This window comes from Vulpes vulpes, chromosome 13 (genome assembly GCF_048418805.1).
Source record: "Vulpes vulpes isolate BD-2025 chromosome 13, VulVul3, whole genome shotgun sequence".
Taxonomy (NCBI): domain Eukaryota; kingdom Metazoa; phylum Chordata; class Mammalia; order Carnivora; family Canidae; genus Vulpes; species Vulpes vulpes.
This window is the reverse complement of record NC_132792.1, coordinates 127,172,667-127,192,769: the sequence shown is the minus strand read 5'-3', so window position 1 is coordinate 127,192,769 and position 20,103 is coordinate 127,172,667. Positions and strand designations below refer to the sequence as shown.

Below are 20,103 nucleotides of genomic sequence, written 5' to 3'. Positions count from 1 at the left end.
TCTATTCACTCTAATTTAATTGCATTAAGATCTGATATTATAGTCTGTATACGAATTTTCTTAAATTTTAATTTGTTGAGGCTTGCTTTATAGCCTAGTATTGACCAAGTTTCTTTAAATGTTCCATGTGTGCTAGAAAGGAATGTGTATTCTCCAATTATTAAGAGGAAGATTGTAAATCTGTCTGGTAAGTTATTATGGTGCTCAAATCTGTATCTTTACTGTTTTGTTTTCCATCTGTTTTTTTATTTGTGTCTATTTAATTCATAAGTTATGGAGAAAAGTATGATGTTGGATTTGTCATTTACTTTATAGTTCTGTCCACTTTTTGTTTTATTTTGAAGTGGTTTTATTGGTTACATTCAAGTTTAGAATTGATTACATTTTTGTGGTTAAACTGAAACAATATATAATGACTCTTTTAGCCTCTAGTTAGGCTTTTTTTCCCCCTAAAGTCTGTGCTATCTGATATTAGCATACCCACGACTTTTTTCTGTTTGTTGTTCACCTTTAGCTTTACTACATCATTGATTTTAAGTTTGCCTCTCATAACACATTGCCATGTGTGGTGGTGTTTGTTTGTTTGTTTGTTTTTTAAGATTTATTTATTTGAGAGAGATATAACACGTATGTGAGTGGGGGAAGGGCAGAGAGAGAGAGAGAATCTAGAGTAGACTCCCTGCTAAGTGGGGAGCCTCAATCTAACCGACTGAGCCACCCAGGTACCCTTTGTTTTGTTTATTTTTATCCATTCTGTCAATCTTTGCTACTTTTTAAAAATCTTTTAAATAGAGTTTGTTCCTTTTACATTGACCATTAATTACTAATGTATTTTAATACATTATTTCTCTTACTTGGTATTTTACATTTGTCCTCTCTCTGTTCTGTTTTTTACTGTAACTTCTACCTTGCTTGACTTCTGAATCATTTCTTTTTCCACCCTTATTGTATTGTCTCTTGTTTCTAGTTGAAAAATGATGCATTCTCTCCTCTTTTAATAGGTATCCTAGAAATTTTATTCATATTTAACAGATTCTAGTCATTTTTTTAACAGCAGACCTTAGAAAGAATTTCTGTATTTTAATAAAGCAGCTATCCCACCTCAGTCATCTGTTCTTTTTTTTTTTTTTTTTTCCTCCTGTGTTTGTTTTTAGGCCTAGGAGTCCTTGTTTCTATGTAGGAAAGACCACTGGGCTTAGTTGTCAAAGGTAGTGTGAGTCACTACCTTTCATAGAAATAAGTCTCACTGAGGGAGCATTCTCTTAGGGGCTGCTTTCCTAGTTTTGCTCTCTCTGGGTCTAGAATCAGCTTAAGAGTTTTACAGATCTAGGTTTCTCAACCTAGTTGACTTGGGGGGCTCTGATTCTTCTTTTTTTTTCTTTATTCTTTTTTTAAAGTCCAGTGTAATTAACATACAATGTTATATCAGTTTCAGGTTGGAGGGCTCTGATTCCTGATTCTTAAAGCCAGAACTTTGTAAAGTTTATTTACAGAGGAGTAACTGAAACTGTCTGAGTCCACATTCTATTACAAATAATGTACAGTTTACTAAGTATGCTCTTAATGAAAAATGAATAGGTTCTAGGTCAGTTCTAAAAGGATGGGTGACAGCCCCAAGGTGGTGTGGTTAAGGGATGCATCCAAACCACATTCCACCTGAGTGCCCCGCACCGTGTTATTAATTCTAATTGTAGATACTTAGTAATTTTCTCTTGTTAAACTAAAAGATGGCTTTAAAAAAATTACAGCTGTCTGTCTCTGACCTGTGAACTCTTTTTGTCCTTGTAGGATCACCTTTCCATGTGCCACTGTAGCAGTGGGAGAGGCACTTAAAATCCTTTTCTATAAGTCTCATCTGTGGAACCCAGTTTAAAAGTGGAACTAGGGAATTTGTGTATATGTGCACATTTACTTAAAGTTAAAACCTCATGAGTTCTGACTGATTCTTCCAGTTCAGACTACAGGCTTTCTACTTCTGTAATGCATTTTTATCTCCATTCTTTCATACCGAGGATCCTTGCTTTCAAGGAGATAGAGGTGATGAAGTTGCAGTATCTCATAAATGCTCATTTGTTTTATCCCAAAATAAGTGTAGTTATTTTATTACACTCAACAGTAGATTCAGAATAAAATACCTATAGTACCACTTCCAATATGATTATTGAAAACAGTTAAAATTTCTTCTTTTGCATGTGCTCTTTTCCCATTTTAAAAATGTTACTTCTATATTCTTAGAATGTGTACTCTCACTGTCTCCCTGTTTAACCGTATTTAGTATGGATTCTACAAATTACCACGTTTGCTTGTTATAGACAGTTGTTATACAGATGCTATTTTGGTTTTTCTGAATTTTTTTTTCTAGTAGATCCCACAGAAAAGCTCACAGAAACAGTATTTCTCAAGTCCTTTGTATGTCGATAAAGGTGCACTTTTGTGTTTGAAAGTTAGTATTGGTGGTACGAAAGCTTTGATTCACATTTTCTTGGGTGTTACTTCATTTTCTTTTGACCTACAGCACTGCTGTGGAAGTCTGAGGATACACACTTGTGTGTGCATCTGTTACCTAGAAGCCCAAGAGATTTGGGTTCATGTTCTCAGGCACCTGGTAAACACTTCAGAGGAGTCAAACTTTTTCTCCTAGGAAAATTTCAGTTTCTTGAGTCAGACTCTTGATTTTTCTTTTTTCCCCTTGCAGAAGACGACAGGCCAATCTTCTGAAGGGAAAACAGCTTCTTCGTGAGGGCAAAGTCTCAGAAGCCAGAGAATGTTTTAGCCGTTCTATTAATATCACACATGCGATGGCCCACAAAGTCATCAAAGTAAGCCAAAGAAGAAATGAAGCCAACATAAAAAGTGGCTAAGTCCATCAAAGCTCATTAGGAGTCATTTGTTGATGGGAGAGCAGGAAAGTGAAGGGAGGGAAATGATTCCAGGCCTAACATTGAGGAGGGAGCAGGGCTCAGGAAGGAAGGGAGCAGTACCCTTCAACAGAGGAGAGGAGTCCAAAACTCTCCAAGCGGGAAATCTGAGGAGAGTAAGGACTAGGGGATGCTCTCCCTTTCTCATTAAGGGATTATTTGAGCTCCGTGGACACATTGCTCCATAGAGATGGAAGGATGATTCCTAGAGGGCCAATTTCACCCCACTGCCGTGTTGTCTTCAACACTTACCACCTCCACTCTCGTAGGCTGTGGGATTGGTCAGACCAGCCTCACCTCAGGAGCTCGCAGACCCTAAGTCTCCTCAGCCTGCTTCTGCATGGAAGCTTCATACTACCATAGATATTCCGAGGCCGGCAATCCCAGCCCTTGCTTCCCCTTCCTCAGCCCTCTGTTCAGACTGCTTGGTAAACGTGGGAAAATAAATATAGTGTTTAAGTTCTGTAGTTTTATCAAAACAGTGTCAGATACTTTTGTCGTCTGAAAAGAAAACATGTTATTTTTATGGGGAAGATATATTCAGAGCCCCCAAATTAATGTCTTCTATGCTTTTGGAGCATAGCCATTCTTAAGATGCAAGCTTTCTACAATTTGAAATAATTAAGTTTTCTGGCCTGTAGTTGTTTTTCTCCCTCTGAAGGTGCAGCAATATTTTCTCCTATAAGTTGATTTTTGAAAAGAGAAATCTTTGTGGCTATATGATTAGTTCAGTATACGTAGGATTCAGAGTTGAAAAATTTGCTCCAAAGGAAATGATTTCAGAAAATAACAGCAGCGTGCACATGTTGAGGCTGGTAATAAGATCTACACTCTGTGTTGGAGATTGACCATGACCTTCTCTGGCAGGCTGCTCGGTCCCAGGGAGTAGATTGTCTCGTGGCTCCATACGAAGCAGACGCACAGTTGGCCTATCTTAACAAAGCTGGTATTGTACAAGCTATAATTACAGAGGACTCTGACCTCCTCGCTTTTGGCTGTAAAAAGGTACTTAACTACAACTACTACATGCTGCTTTTCTGTGCAGTTAGCAGTGGTGTAAAGCAAGGAGCTAAGATTTTTCCTCTCCAGGAATCATTATTTTATTTAATCCTGCAGTTAATACCTGCTTGCAATGCTAATAATTATTTAAAATGGAAAGAAGGACTTTGCGGCTTGACAATTCTGAATGCTTTTTCAGATTAAGCCCTTAAGGTTAGAAGGTTTTATTGTTTTATCCAAATCCTTCAGTAGAGCATGCACTTACTGTTCTTGTTATTAGTATTACTTAATATGCTTTATTTTTCAATTAAGTGATGTAAATAACTTATCTCATGGAATGCTTTGTAGTTATTTAGAATTATGTATAAAACTGTTTAATGGAAATTTTATCATGATATTGTAAGGGGGAATTAAGATACAAAACTACAAGATCTCATTTTTGTTACTGCCAATGTTTATTTTTTTAAATATTTTATTTATTTATTCATAGTGACACAGCTAGAGAGAGAGAGGCAGAAACACAGGCAGAGGGAGAAGCAGGCACCATGCAGGGAGCCCGATGTGGGACTTGATCCCGGGTCTCCAGGATCACGCCGTGGGCTGAAGGCGACACTAAACCGCTAAGCCACCGGGGCTGCCCCTGCCAATGTTTATATCTATATTTCATAGACGACTAGGAGGATCTGTCAAAGGATTAATGCTGGGTAACAGTGATAGATGAGAGATGTCAGGCAACTTCTGTTTTCTTCCTGAGTTTCCATGTTCCCCAAATTTTCTACAATGAGCATATATTACTTTAAGAAAAAGATTGTGACATCTCGGTGGCTCAGTGGTTGAGCATCTGCCTTTGGCTCAAGTCTTGATCCCGGGGTCCTGGGATCGAGTCCCACATCAGGCTCCCCGCAGGGGCCCTGCTTCTCCCTCTGCCTATGTCTTTGCCTCTCTGTGTCTTTCCTGAATAAATAAATAAAATCTTTAAAAAAAAAAAATAAGAAGGATTTTTGTATGAATTGCTGTTTGATTGCCATGACAACCCTGGATGTCAGGAGAAAGTAAAGGGTACAGAAAGGGCATTCTTTTCCCCAGAGTCAGAACAAAGGAGACCTGGTGCACAACCTTGTCTGTCATAGCCTGTGCTTCAGTTTAATTTATTTGCAGATTTCACAGTAATTAACTGGCCTACCTCCCTCTCCTTTCTCAGTGCTGATAAAGAACAAGAAAGAATTCTTAGAAATATTGCAGTGAATTAATGAAAAACTATAATGACCCTTATAGATATTAACAGTTTCCTTCCTTTTGAAGGTAATTTTAAAAATGGACCAGTTTGGAAATGGTTTAGAAATTGACCAGGCTCGGCTGGGAATGTGCAGACAGCTTGGGGATGTGTTCACGGAGGAGAAGTTCCGTTACATGTGCATTCTCTCAGGCTGTGACTACCTCTCCTCACTGCGTGGGATCGGATTAGCAAAGGCCTGCAAAGTGCTAAGACTAGCCAATAATCCAGACATTGTAAAGGTAGGAGTGAATCACCCAGCATCCTCTTCAGTTTCTGGAGTGTTTCTTACATCATAGATAAGCCCTTCAGAATAACAACTTTAAATATTCTATCCTATCAGTAGCCCATATTGTGTTATCACAAGGACAAAATGACTAAAACACTACAATTTAGCTTTTGGCAACTGATGGACCTGCTTTAAGTAATTGGCAAAATTTTTTAAATGAAGACTAAGATCAAGAGACTTAAGAGCAAAATGTTCTAGATAAAATTGTTAAAATGTATAATCTTTCAGTTTCTGTCCTGTTCTCTGTGGTGATGGTTCTCAAACTTTTTGGTCTCAGGATCCACTCTTTAAGGCTCATGGTGACAATAATTTTTGTTAAATAGGTTATAGCTGTTGGTATTTACTAAATCAAATTCAAACAAAGATACACTGTTTATTAATTTAAAGCTAATAATCATAAATTCATGTATTTTATGTATTAACATACATAGCATATTTTAATGAAAAATAGCCTTGTCTTCTGAAAACATGAAAATTATGACTGGAATTGCACATTTATGTAAATTTCCTTAACAAGGCTTGATAGAAGACAGCTGGGTTTTCATACCTACTTCTCTGATGCAGCATCATGTGCCCTGTGTCCTCTGGAAAACCAAGACACCTGAACCACCTCTATCATCTCTCTGATATCTTTACCTTAAGAAAAATCAGCATATGTTGAAGAAGCTCATTTTGCCACCCCAACCCTGCTCCCCTGGGGTAGTTCTGGTGAGGAGGCAGTGGCAGAGCTGGGTGTGGAGCCACATGCACTAGCCAGCTGGTGACTCCAGGGCCACTGGCTTCCCTTCTTCCTCTCAGAGTGTGATTTGAAGTATTTAAACCACTTCCAGTTTTAATCACCTATGACTAACAGAAGTTAGATTGTCAACCTCATTTTTGATTCTCGGGGCTTTTGTATGTTTGTACTTTGCCTTTTGGATGAAAGGGACTTTGAGGGCAAGGAATGTGTCTTATTGTCACACTTGGGAATATAAACCTGATGTGTAACTGACTTGTTCATTCTTTGGGTTTATAATAGAAAAATTGAAGAAAATACTGTTACAGAGAGTTTTTAGTGATGTGACCTGATCATGTTTGCTGGTAGAGGCTTTTAATGCCTTTAAAATCAATCGATTTTCTGTCTCTCCTCAGCTGCCTCTGATGTAAACCAGTTGGTCTTGGGAATGACGCATTCTGTATTTGCAGATAACTAGTAAATATTTTTACATCCATTTTTAGGTAATCAAGAAAATTGGACACTATCTTAAGATGAATATAACCGTACCAGAAGATTACATCAAAGGATTTATTCGAGCCAACAATACCTTCCTTTATCAGCTAGTGTTTGATCCCATCAGAAGGAAACTCATCCCTCTGAATGCCTATGAAGATGACATTGATCCTGAAACACTAAGCTACGCTGGGCAGTATCCTTTCTGAATGAGAATGGTAGAATTTTGCACTTCGTCCATATTTTTATGATGATTTTTTAGTGAGGCATTCAGTAAAAAGCCTGCAGATTATTCTTTACTTCCTTTTTATAGTGAATTCTATGTTTTTTTCATTCTAATTGCCATGCTGGTGAAAATTCAGAGCACCTTTTTGTTTATAAACCTGAGGCTCATCTATGGTAATGTGCTAATTAATTGCTTCAGTTGCCTTAACAGAAACATGTACAGTCAGCCGCTTAAGGTACTTGAAAGGTGACATTTCTTTCTTGGCCAGCACACTCCATTCCGGGGGGGGGGGGGGGGGGGGGGGGCATTGTGGACACGTGAGCACACCAGTTGAGGATGCCCTGCTCACAGTCCCTGGCTACACGTACATAGATGATTCAGAGCCCTGAGTCACATAGATGGTGACCAGGATTCCCTCCCCATCTCTCTTGGAAAGAAGTGTTGACTTGAGGCTTTGCTTCCAAAAATGGCCAGCTCCGGCAATGACAAATAGAGCCTGATAAACAATGCATGTGGTATTTCAGTCATGCTGAGCGTGGAAAATAAGAAGGATCCGCTGAGGTCCTGAAACTGAAGATTTTCTGTAACCATAGACTACACTTTTCTATCTTAATACACTATTATTTGGTTGTTAATAAAAGCATTTTTCCTTAATCTTACCAACCTAGGTATTTTGATGATTCCATTGCTCTTCAAATAGCCCTTGGAAATAAAGATATAAACACTTTTGAACAGATTGATGACTACAATCCAGACACTGCTATGGTAACATCTTTTTTTTTTTTTTTAATGACTTCACTTTTAGAAAGCATGTTTTAGTTATGTCTCAGGAACTGTGACTTCATTTCGTAAGCATTTCTAAGAATCTCTATATCCCAGCACTGTGCAGAGTGCAGGTTTAAAAAACTTGATGCTGGAGAAATTATCTGTCTTAAAACATAGATATATTGGCTAATTTCCTTAAATTAAAAAGCAGCCTCATGATATATCACCAGACCTTCAGAGCTGAACATTTCGTCTGAATCTATAAGCATTTGATGCCTTCTCATCCCACCCCATTTGCCTCTGACACTTAGCATAGTTGAAGATTCAAGCCTAGAAATATTCCCATTAAGTAAAAGCTGTTTTCTCCCTCCCTCACCACTGCACAAATATTCATTGAGTGCCTCTGAGCTGTGTTTCTGAGACCTTTCCTATTCTACTTTTGCCCAATTGTGTATATTCTTTCTGACACCTCACCACCACCACCACCACCATTCTCTCTTTCTCAGACTGTTTCCTATTCATATTTATTCCTTCACTAAGTTCTGATGACTATATCTTATCTATCCAGAAAACTCACATTATGCACTATGCAGAAATCCCTAATGACACTAGGAAAGAACCTTATGTTTATCAACGCAAATCATGTAAACCTTACACTCAGGTCACTCTTTCCTCTTCTCTGTTTTCTCTTTCTAGAATTTCTCTTAATTAGATATTAGATTTCCTAATCTTCAAGTTTTTCTGTCTTATTCATGTCTTGTGATTTTTCTGGGAAGTGTTTGTCTTCCAGCTTTGCACTATCCAGTATAGTAGCCAGTAGCTACATGAGGCTATTCAAATTAATTAACATTTTCAATGTTAATTGAAACAAATTAACAAATTAATGTTAATTTGTTAATTAACAAATTCAATATTTGAATTTTAGTTCTGAAGTTGCATTGGCCACCTTGAGAGTGCTTAGGGACTAGTGGCTACCATAATGGACAGCCCGGAACATCCCTGTCATTGCCAAAAATTCTGTTGAATGTTTTTCTGCTTTCATTTTCTTATTGAAGGGTACATTGTTTAATTGTACTTTTTTAAAGATTCTGTGTTACAGATCTCTCTGAGAATATAATCTCTTGCACATTTTCTGTTCTCTGCATTCTGTTTGCTCTGAATGGATTTTTTTTTTTTTTTCTACTTGTTTTGGCCTTTTCCCCTTCATGGTGGAGCGTTTCTTCAGGCATCTGAAGTTTCTTGTCCATTTGTTCCTATTTGAGAGAGGTACTGAGAAGCTTGAGATTTGTGCAGTTGAGTGGGCTTACAGCCTTGGGCTTTACTCTTGGGTGATCTGGTTGCCAACAAGCTGGCTTGATTTTATGAATTACCAAATGTCAGTGTGTTTTCTCTGCACAGTTCCATTTTTCCAAAAAGGGATCCTCCAGTTTCTGCTTAACATGTAAATATGGCAGTTTGCATTTTGAGAGCAGGTATTAGGGAAAGTGAGTTGGAGTGGGCCTTTCATTTGACCTCTGTCTTTAGACCAATGGATTTTCTCACCTTCTAAATTGCTACTATATCTGTGTTATATTTCTGGGTTTCAACTAAACGGTTGCTCTTGTTCTGAAGGGGTTAGGTGTGAGTTGTCTATATGGTCAGGTAGAAGATGAGGGCCCAGGGGTCAAATAAGCCTCCTCTTCTTAGCCCTCCTCCATGTGGGGCCTGCATGATCCCTGGTACCTTAAATTCCTGAGCTTGTATCATGTTTTTGTAGGTGAAATTGACTTCCCTTTGGGATTCTTTTCTGCAGACACTTGGGCTTGATCTCTCTTCTGCTAGGTTCCAAAAATTTCTCTATACTCTGTCTTCACTATGGTTTGGACAATACAGGTATCTCCGAATTTTACTGCAGATAGAGTTTATGTTTGTTTATTGTTTTAGGAGATGATAATCAAAGGACAGAAAAGTGTACAATCTTCTTTACACATTTGAATTATTGCTATTATAATTTCATTAGGAATGATTCTTAAGCCTTTTTTTTTTTTTTTTTTTTTTTTTTTTTTTTTTTTTGGCTCAGAAACTAAAATAGTTGGTTGTATTAAATATATCCAGACATTAACAAGAATGTTGTGGCTCACTAAGACGGCCATCAGAGAAATTTCTGTAGGAACGGTTAATTGTGCCAAACTAATTAATCCTTTTTGTTTATCTAAAATTTGGTTTTCCAAGTCTGTTTCTCTTTTTTCAATAAAACCATCAATAGGGGAGCCTGGGTGGCTCAGTCAGTTAATTGTCTGCTGTCAGTTTGGGTCATGATCCCAGGGTCCTGGGATGGAGTTCCGCATCAGACTCCCCTCTGCTCATGTTATGCTCTCTCTTGCTCTTTTGCTCTGGCTCTCTCTCACTCTCTTCCAAATAAATAAAATCTAAAAAAACACCAAGAAAAATCAGTGGGATCTAATGCCATGAGCCATTATCCTTAAGCTGAAGCTGTTTTTGATAACCATTCACTCAATTATTCTAAATTACTGTCCTTATTAATCCTTAAAATGTATCCTGAATAATGTCACCTTGTTTTATTTATTTTTATCCTTTCTTTAAGTGAGAGACTTAGATTAAATTCCAAGTTCAGGTGGGATTTTTGTCAAGTAGGATTCATGCCCTGAGTACCAATATTTTTATGTCTTTGTTCATTTTTTCCTTTGCCTCTTCTCTGTTAGAGTGTCATTGATAGCCTCTTACTATGTCATTATCATCCAGAATATGTTGTAATTGTGAATAACTTATATTAGCATTGAGAGTGATTGTTTACCAGCACTTAACTGGCAATAAACTCTTTCTTAGAGAAACTTTTTTGTGAGACTGTGTATACCCAAGTAGTTTACTTTAAATATACAACTTTATGGTTTTAACTTTCAGGCGCTTTGTAAAGTGTATATAAATGACTATCTAGAGGCTTATTTCCAGATGATTGTTAAACTAATTGGTATTGTGTTTTGAAATAATACTCAAATTTTGAAAGTACTTTTTTTCTGGCCACATTTCTTCAAGTGCATTTTAATTTCTTGCACTGTACATCTTAGGAAGATTCACTTTTTATTTCTGAGAAATGAGATAACAAGGTCACTTGACCTTCATTAGAAGAGAAACAGACCCAAGAATACAAGACACGTTTAATGGAAAAATGTATTACCATCAAAGTAAAAAATGTTATTAGATATTTCATCAAAAATTATTGAAAAGAATAAATTATTTACTTATAATTTATGTTGCTGGAGAGGGAAATGATTTGATTATTTTCCTTCTTCAAGTAATCCTTTTCCTTTTTACTGTTTTAGCCTTCCCAATCAAGAAGTCAAAGTTGGAATGACAAAACATGTCAAAAATCATCTAACATTAATAGCATTTGGCATAGGAATTATTGCCCTAGACTTGAGCTAGATAGTGTTTCAGATGCTACAAGATTGAAGGAAAATCCAAGTACTATGGGCATTGAACAAGTGATCAGTATTAAAGGGTTAAATCTTCCAAGAAAGTCATCCATTGTGAAAAGACCAAGAAATGGTACGTATTTTTGCCAGTTGTGTATGTTGTGAAATATTAGTGAGTATCAATCACATTTAAGAAATCTTTGCCAAACCTAAGCTCACTGAGATTTTCTTTTGACTTTTGTTTGTTTTTTCTAGAGCTTCTGTGATCTTAGCTCTTAGACCTAGGCCGTTGATCCATTTTGAATTTTTTTTTTTTTAATATGGTGTGAGGTAAGGATCAAGGTTGACCTTTTTTATATATGGCAATCCACTTGTTCCACCACCAGTTGTTAAAAGATTGCCCTCTCCTCATTCAGTTGCCTTGGCACATTTGTTGACAATCAGTTGATCTTGACCATTTATGTATGAGTCTGTTTTGGGCTCTATCATTCTGTATGATGGGGCCCAGTGTCTTTATGCCAGGACACTCTCTTAATTACCATAGCTTAACAGTAAATTTTGGAATTAAGTAATATAAGTCCTCTAAGTTTTTTGCAAAGTTATTTTGGCTACTCTGTTTTTCACAATTCCATACAAATTTTGGAATCAACATGTCAACTTAAAAACAGTTAAGTCTGCTGAGATGTTGATTGGAATCCAGTTGAATCTATAGACCAGGTTGGGGAGAAATGACTTCTTACCAAGATTGAGTTTTCTGATCTGCTTATTTAAGTTTTCTTTCAACAGTGCCATGTGGTTTTTAGTGTCTTAAACACATTTTATTAAATTTATCCCTCTGTTTCAGATTTTTGATGCTATCGCAAGTGATATTTTTAATTCTGATTTCTAATTGCTCATTGCTAGAAATACAATTGATTGTTGAACAACAAGGGCTTGAACTGTGCAAGTCCTCTTATATATGGAACTTTTTTCATACAGCACAGTAAATGTATTTTCTCTTTGTGGTTTTCTTAATATTTTCTTGTCGCTAGCTTTTTTATAAGAATATAGGATATAACATATATAACATACAAAATATATGGTAATTGGTTGTATTGTCAGTAAGGCTTTTGGTCAGCAGTAGGCCATTAGTTAACGTTCTTAGAGAGTTAAGTTATATGCACATTTCTGACTGGAGGGGATCAGCACCCTTAACTCTCTTGTTGTTAAAGGTCAACTGTATGATTTTTATATTTTTTTTTATTTTTATGTTTTAATATCCTGTTTGGCAACCTTGTAAACCCACATGTTCATAACATCTCTTTCGTAGACTCCACAGGATTCTGCATAGACAATCATGTCACCAGCAAATAAAGACAGTTGTGCATCTCCTTTTTCACTCTGGATGACATTTAGTTATTTGCTTTTTGATCATTTTTTTCTTCTCCTTTTATTTCTTTTTCTTGTCTTCTGGAACCTGCAATATGATGTTGAACAGAAGTACTGAGAGTAGGATACTAAGTTGGGCAAAGGTATTTTATTTTTATCCGTAAGATACGTAGAAATGGAAAGGCTAATTATAAGCTGGTCCTTCTCTCCTTCTCAGACCTCTACACAAATGAGTGTAAGTCTAACAACAAAACAAGTCCTTTGCAAAGCTTTTAGCTCATACTTTTATTTTTGCAAACTAAGATAGCTTTTATTAACATTCCTGTCATTTTGCTGGCATTTACTGGGTTAATAATCAAAATCCACTAGTTGTTAAGCCAGGTACAGTAATATTTTAAACTTAAATATGGATTCAATTCTTTTGCTATAATCTTAATTTGTTATAATCCATTGTTCTGCCTTTCTTGAAAAATCTTTGTGTTGTCTACTCACATACGGGTATTACCTGTGTCACCTGGAAATGAGAGAACTATGGCTCCCGATATCTCAGAGTTTTGATTAAAATGTGTTTGTTTATATAATGTTTAGCATACCAACATTAAGAGTACTTATGCTAGATTCCAGACCATTCAGGCAGCTAGTTGCCTGCAGTCTTCCAAGACTCTTCAACTTGCTGTAATTCCTTGCTAACTAATATCCAGTTGTTTTGCTCTGTCTTGTCCACTAGCATAATATGAGAGACACCGAAGTGCCCTGCTCAATATCTAAACCTGCGCAATTCCCCCAAATAGCTAGTCCAACAGCCTTATCACAGAAGGAAAATGCAGTTAGCCTGGTGTGGCTGCTGCTTGGAGAAACCTTTCTCAGGATCCTACGGTGTTTGTGTTTTCTTCTTCTGTAAATTATTAAAAATCTGTATATTTTTAAATTTGAGGTATTTTCTTCTTGTCTCTAGTATTTGGAACCCCCAGCCATTTTATTGATCATAGGTAGTGAGCAGTTACTCCTATGTGAGTGGAAGCTGTTCAGGCTGAGAATTAGTTGTAGTTGGATCAATTTAAAGCACCTTAGTGCTATCTCTATGTTGTTGACTATCTTGGGCGTCAACCAACTATTTTATTTAATTTTATGGTTTATTCTAATGCCATGGAATACATTTGTCACACAAGTTTCTAGGGCCTCTAGCTGGGCAATGAGGATCAGAACTGGAGTGCAGTTCACTTTACTATATGACAGTCACATGTACTTCCAGGGCCGTAATGTATAGGTGGTATGTATAAATGGCTGCTGGTTTTATTAGAACATTTTAAAAATCAAACAGGAAATCGTACATTGACATGTAAAGTGCCTTTTTTTTTGTTTTCATTCAAAATCAAGCCTTCAGTACAATAACTATCTTATGGAATTGATTGTATCCTGAAATTTTGGTTTCCGTAATTTCACATAAAATCATACAAATAATTGATGTTAAAATCTTAACTAATTTGTGAAACTAAAACACAGCTAAGGGAATTTTTTTTTCTTTTGAGTCATCCTTGTATCTCTCTTCTTGTGATGCAATGTTAAAGAAATAAGACTTCATCCTTAGAATAGTGAGATGTAGACTGTAACGTTAAGACCCAAGTTTCCACATGGAACAAAGATTTATAGATCATTTTGTTTTTATTTAGAAGAGCTGTCAGAAGATGACCTATTGAGTCAGTATTCCCTTTCATTTACAAAGAAGACCAAGAAAAATAATTGTGAAGGTCCTAAATCTTTGAACTCTTCTGAAATGCTCACATCTGACCTGGTAGATGGAAACACTGTTAGAAAAAATGGAAGCACAGCACCTACAACAAGAAATAAATTTGCAGCATTTTTACAGAGGAAAAATGAAGAGAGTGGTGCGGTTGTTGTCCCAGGGACCAGAAGCAGGTACAGTTCTTCTGCATGATATTGTGTGTCTGCTGTGTCAGCTGCTACATTGGTACTTATTCCAGTTGTCTTCAGTAAACGTTGACTCTAGGGGGTCGGTGTGGAGCCTGGCTTCACGTACCACATGTATCATGTTGGCAGAGTCCCAACGTAAACGCACATCTGTTCTCTTAAACGTCTCTTCATACTAAAGCAAAATAAGAATTGTAGATCTATATTTTGCATTAGAGAAATTCTGTTGTTTTGGAGGGTCCCTTCATTGTTTCTACTGCTTTTTTTCAGAGCTAAAAATAATTTCGCAAGAGTAGGTTTGTTTTTTGTTTGTTTGTTTGTTTTTTTAATTTTATTTATTCATGAGAGAGGCAGAGACACAGGCAGAAGGAGAAGCAGGCTCCATGCTGGGAGCCTGACGCAGGACTCAATCCCGGGACTCCAGGATCATGCCCTGGGCCAAAGGCAGGCACTAAACTGCTGAGCCACCCAGGGATCCCAGGGTTGTTGGTTTTTTTTTTTTTTTTTTTAAGATTTATTTATTTTAGAGAATATGAACAGAGAGAGGGACAGAAGGGGCGAGAATCTCAAGCAGACTCTTCAGTGAGTGCAGAGCCTGAGATCATGACCTGAGCTGAAATCCAAAGTCGGATGGTCAATCAATGGAGCCACCGAGGCATCACATCAGAGTAGTTTTGAAATACACTTAAATACAGGTGACTGGGGATGCTTGGGTGGCTCAATCGGTTAAGGGTCTGCCTTCGGCTCAGGTCATGATCCTAGGGTTCTGGATCGGAGCCCCAAATTGGGCTCCCTGCTCAGTGGAGAGCCTGCTTCTCCTTCTCCCTCTGCCCCTCTCCTCACTCATAGTCTCTGTCACTCTCTCTACTCAAATTAATAAACTATTTTAAAAATAAATACAGATGACTGTAGAGTTCTAATATTAATTGAGAACATAATACTATATTAAGCATTGAGTTACGAAATGAGAGGCATGGTATTTGTTGAGAAGCTTGTAGTGTAGTTGCAAAAACAGGTCCATAAAGAAAATCTGTACAGTGTGGTAAGTACAGGGACAAGTGTATGCCTGAGGTGCTCCCGGGCATTAAAGAGGGTGGTTGGAAAGGGTCAGAGGGAAGGAATAGATCTCAAATATCATTACAAAGAATGGAGCCTCTATCTTCCCTGTGGGCCGAGGCTTGGAGCATGGGGGCAACTATTGCTGTCAGCCACTCCTATCACTATTCCTGCCAAAACATAAGTCTGCAAAAGGATGCTGACAGAAGTAGGCAGAGGGCCAGTTCGTGGAAGATTTGTAAGCCAGGCAAAGGAGCTTCTAGTCTTTAGAGGTGATAGAAGATATTTGGAGGGTTTTAGTCAGGAGAAGAGTATGATTTGATTCCTGCTTTTGATAGACCATTCCAAGCGTGCTGTGAACAGTGTATTCTAAAAGGAACAGAAAGATTGAAACGCTCATTCTGATTCTGCATGTACTGCTCACTCTCGTTCAACATGCTTACTCCCAGTGAAATGATGAAAAAGGAGGTTACAAACAATGAAGAAGGCTCTCTCTAGAAAGTTGGCTTTCCTCACTTGCAGGAACTCTTGGAACGTGCATTTCATTTTTCCATGTGGATGAAAATAAAATTTCCCTTTTCTGTCACTTGATGTCCAGCTCTTCACTGAGGACAACTGATGAGGGCCATATTTGCACACGTCCACACAACTGGCCTGGTCACTGCACAAGCTTAATGAGATACCTGTCCAAAGCTTCACATACCCGCTTTCTGTGGTTTAGGTAGATGTATTACTAATAAATTATTAAGAGATCTTGGAGAAATGAATTTTTTTTTTTCTCCATCAGTTTCCTGTGAAATAACTGTCTTTGATGTAAAATTTTCTGACCTGGGTGGCATAGCATCGCAACATCTGGATATTATTTAAATTAGTTTTCTTAATTTTCAAAGTTGTTGAATATACTTTTAGTCCTCACAGCAAAATTATGAGATATTCGAGTTGATGTTATTTTCTCTATTTTGGGTTAAGACATTGAGGCTCTGAGAGGTTAAACAACTTTCCTGGGATGGTTTGCTTTGTACTGGTGACACAGAGGTTCCTAGGCCTCATTAGCATGGTGGATTGAAAGGAGCACATGGTCTCATTGGCCTGAATGTGAATTCTCACTGTGTCATTGAATTAGCGGAGGGATCTTCCACACACCACTGAATTTCCCTGAGCCTATTTCTTTATAAAATATGGATGGTCAGATACTGGAGGCTGTTGTTTGAGACTAGCAGAAGTATATCAAGCACCTGACACAGTGTCCAGTCACTAATATATATGCAAGAATTTATTATCACTTCACTGTAATATGATTTATAGTTAATATAATATTCCACTCACTACATTAATGTAATGCAACAGGAGGTAATATGCCAAAGGTTGTCTCCATCTTGTCTGCTTTTATGGAAGTCTGTTTTAACTCTTCTTTATTACATAGATACTTATCCTAGAGACCTGCCAGTACATCTTTTGAGACCTAGAAATATAAATATTTCTGGGAGGGGTTCTGGTTTTTAATTCTACTCTCTAGTTGATTAATTTTATAATCTTGGGCACTGTCACTATAACTTCTCTTTGGACTATTGGATATCATAGGGGTTCTTACTTATATAAAAATGAATTATATGGACAAATCTAGGAGCTGCTGTTTTGTGCTTAGTGAAGACCTTTCCTCCCATGGACTGCTTCCTTCCTGGCTTGTACCCACACTTCACTGTGGGATTTGATAAAGGAGAGAGGGGATTTTTACTCTCCAGCATGTAGTACATATTCTCTTTATTATCTTGGATTCGTACTAATGCTTATTGAGGAAGTAAATTCTCTTTAGGCTTCATATTTATCTGATCTATCTGAGAATTTCCTTTTTAACCAAAAAACTCTGAGTACATCTTCTCCACAATGATACTGATCTTTCTTTTGTATTAGAGTGTTTATAAGTGATTTTTTAAAGCTGCCACACTGTCAGTAATACCTCTTATCAATACAGAATTTATTGATGTGAAAGTCATAACCTCAATATTTCAAATCACATAAAAGTTAATAGGGTATTTATTTTAAAAGCCAGTAGGGTATATACCAGTACAAGTTCCCAGATAATATGCTACTAGGAAATAAGCTAAGATAAAGAGTACGATCTAATTTTGCTTATTTTCCTTTTACTGAATAAGAGACAGTAGCTGTAAATTGTCCCTTCTGTTGCATACCTCCGTAACTCTTCAAGTATCTGACTTTTAGCCATTAGTGTAGGGGCTGTGGAGGACCTGACAGCATGGATAGTATCTGTTCTCAGGGAGCTTCTAGTCTGTCTGGGAATTTATTAAATAAAGGTTAGAGGGAAGAAGGCCTATGTCCTGATTAGGTGTAGATAAAATATGCATTGGATATTCCAAGTACATGTATGTAGAGACTGACTGCTTTTAGGAAATCCTATCTACAAATTCATTGTGTAAATAAATTTTTAAATGTGTAAATGTTGATACAACCAAAATTTAAGCTTTCAAGATCTGTTTTGTCTTTATGAAATTATGATATTTATAGGATTTTGCTTGAAAAATCGAGAACATTTTTCATTTTCTGAGTCTTATCACCTTTGTGAGGAAACTCTAAAATATGTATATATTCCTTCTGCTGTTTTTCCTGTTAGGTTTTTTTGCAGTTCTCTGGATTCTGCCGACTGTGTATCCGTGAAAGCAAGCAGTGAGACCCTAGATGAAAGTGCTGTCACAGAGAAAGAAAGCAGTCTAAGTGAATCAGATTGTGTTGATGGCACGAAGCCAGCTGGTACGGACGTAGCACCTAATTCAGGTGATCCAGTTGCGGACGAGGCAGCTGTGGTGGCTGACGAGTCTCTATCTTCTGAGACCAGCAAGTTCACCAGGACCATTTCACCACCCACTCTGGGAACACTCAGAAATTGTTTTAGCTGGTCCGGAAGTCTTGGAGATTTTTCACGAACTTCAAGCCCCTCTCCCAGCGCAGCATTGCAGCAGTTCCGCAGGAGGACTGATCCTCCCACCACCCTGCCTGACCAGAGGGAGGTGTCCAGTGTGTCCCAGTCAAGGAGCGATGAGTCAGGTGATGAAGCACCTCCCTCACGGCTTGCAGCTTGGTCTCCACAGTCTCAGGAAAGCACAGCATTATCACCACACAGTTTAAATGCATCAAAACTTTCCCAGCCTTCTAGTAAGGATTCGGATTCAGAGGTAAGTTATGTTATGAAGCCTTTGTTTTCAAATCCATATGTAAGAGAAAATAGGGTGTTAGATAATTGGAGAAATCCTGCCTACATTTTGGAAATAATTGGCTGTCTTAATTTTTTATTCTAGATCTTACTGTGTAGAAAGTTCACATTCTTTTCATCTTAAGGACTTCTCTGTATGTTTCATTTTTGTGTATGTTTTACTTAATTGTATTTCTGGAGTCAGTGTGTGCTCCATGAATAGCTATCTCAAGTTGTGCACAGTTAAGAAAAGACCTAAGCAGAATGATATACATTGTAATAAATTGAGTATCTAATTCCTTAATATACTCTTGAATTGAGATAACATTAAAACCTTTTAAGAGGGACTGCCCAGGTGTTCCTGGCTCAGCGGTCGAGCATCTGCCTTCGGCTCAGGGCGTGATCCTGGGGTCCCGGGATTGAGTCCCACATTGGGCTCCCTGCATGGAGCCTGCTTCTCCCTCTGCCTGTGTCTCCGCCGCGCTCTCTCTCTCTCTCTCTGTCTCTCATGAATAAATAAATAAAATCTTAAAAAAAAGAGAGAGAGAGAGACCTTATAAAGAAATGGCCTTAGGAATTTGCTGGTGTTCATCTTAAGCTTTAGTACTTAGAAATATGTTTTCAGTTACTCTTCTTAATCTTGCTGATTTCCCTTTCTAACAAAACAAAGTAGTAATACATGTGACTTTGTGACTCTGTTTTAAGTCAATAAAAGCATCCTAACCATTGTTTTCCTTATTTATGAAATACCTTCTAGTCTGACCTAAATCACTGCTTCAGATAAGTGCTGCCCATAAGCTCCCAGTGACCTTCTATTTTAAAATGACATGCTGGTCTACTGGCTTCCTACACATCTGAGTCACCTCAGACTTACCAGTGTAACATACTTTGTTTTATCTTCACCAACTCTTGATTACCAAGTTGTAAGAACAGTGATAGCCACAGTACTGTGTGGCAGAACTTTGATTATCCTAAACATTGAAGAGTAAATAATAAATCTGGATAGCTTGTATTTATCAAAAAGGAAAATATTTTATTCGGGTTTCCAAGAGAAACTTGAGTTGTATTGGACTCAAACTGAAGGGAAAAAAGCTAACTTAAAATGTGAGAACAAATTGGTTTCATTTGGAGAAAGCTGAAATCAGTTAATATATTGAATCCAAAATATGTCCCGTGTGGTATTTAAGTTTTGAAGAGTATGCCAAGCCAACCCCAGGGCTACCTTTGAGACTCAGGCTTTTCTTTTTCCTTTCGCCTGCTTTGGCTTCGATTCATCCATACTGGTCCTGAACCCCCTGTTTCTCTTAATGTAAGTGCCCCTATTTTAAAACCATCATTTTCATGTGGTGGTTCACGCTACATTTGCTCTTGACCCCATGTGGGTGCCACCACAGTTACTCTGTGGTCAACAGCTTGCAGAAAAAAAACACATCACCTCCTATGCTGGAGAAT

At 37.6% G+C, this 20,103-nt stretch overlaps 1 protein-coding gene across 4 annotated transcripts in view; it reads left to right on the top strand.

The window, feature by feature from the left end:
* The window catches only part of EXO1 (exonuclease 1), a 31,010-nt gene that overhangs the window by 3,974 nt on the left and 6,933 nt on the right, over positions 1-20,103 (top strand). For 3 of the 4 annotated variants that reach the window (XR_011996326.1, XM_072732884.1, XM_072732886.1), the window contains exons 5-12: positions 2,696-2,819; positions 3,786-3,923; positions 5,220-5,432; positions 6,698-6,885; positions 7,584-7,680; positions 11,001-11,226; positions 14,132-14,378; positions 18,076-18,634. Coding sequence is in view for 3 of the 4 variants with exons in the window: in XM_072732884.1 (XP_072588985.1) it covers positions 2,696-2,819; positions 3,786-3,923; positions 5,220-5,432; positions 6,698-6,885; positions 7,584-7,680; positions 11,001-11,226; positions 14,132-14,378; positions 18,076-18,634 (1,792 nt within the window). In the remaining variant the exon portion in view is untranslated. The remainder of the gene's footprint in view (positions 1-2,695; positions 2,820-3,785; positions 3,924-5,219; positions 5,433-6,697; positions 6,886-7,583; positions 7,681-11,000; positions 11,227-14,131; positions 14,379-18,075; positions 18,635-20,103) is intronic. The other variant, XM_072732885.1, reaches the window with a different exon arrangement.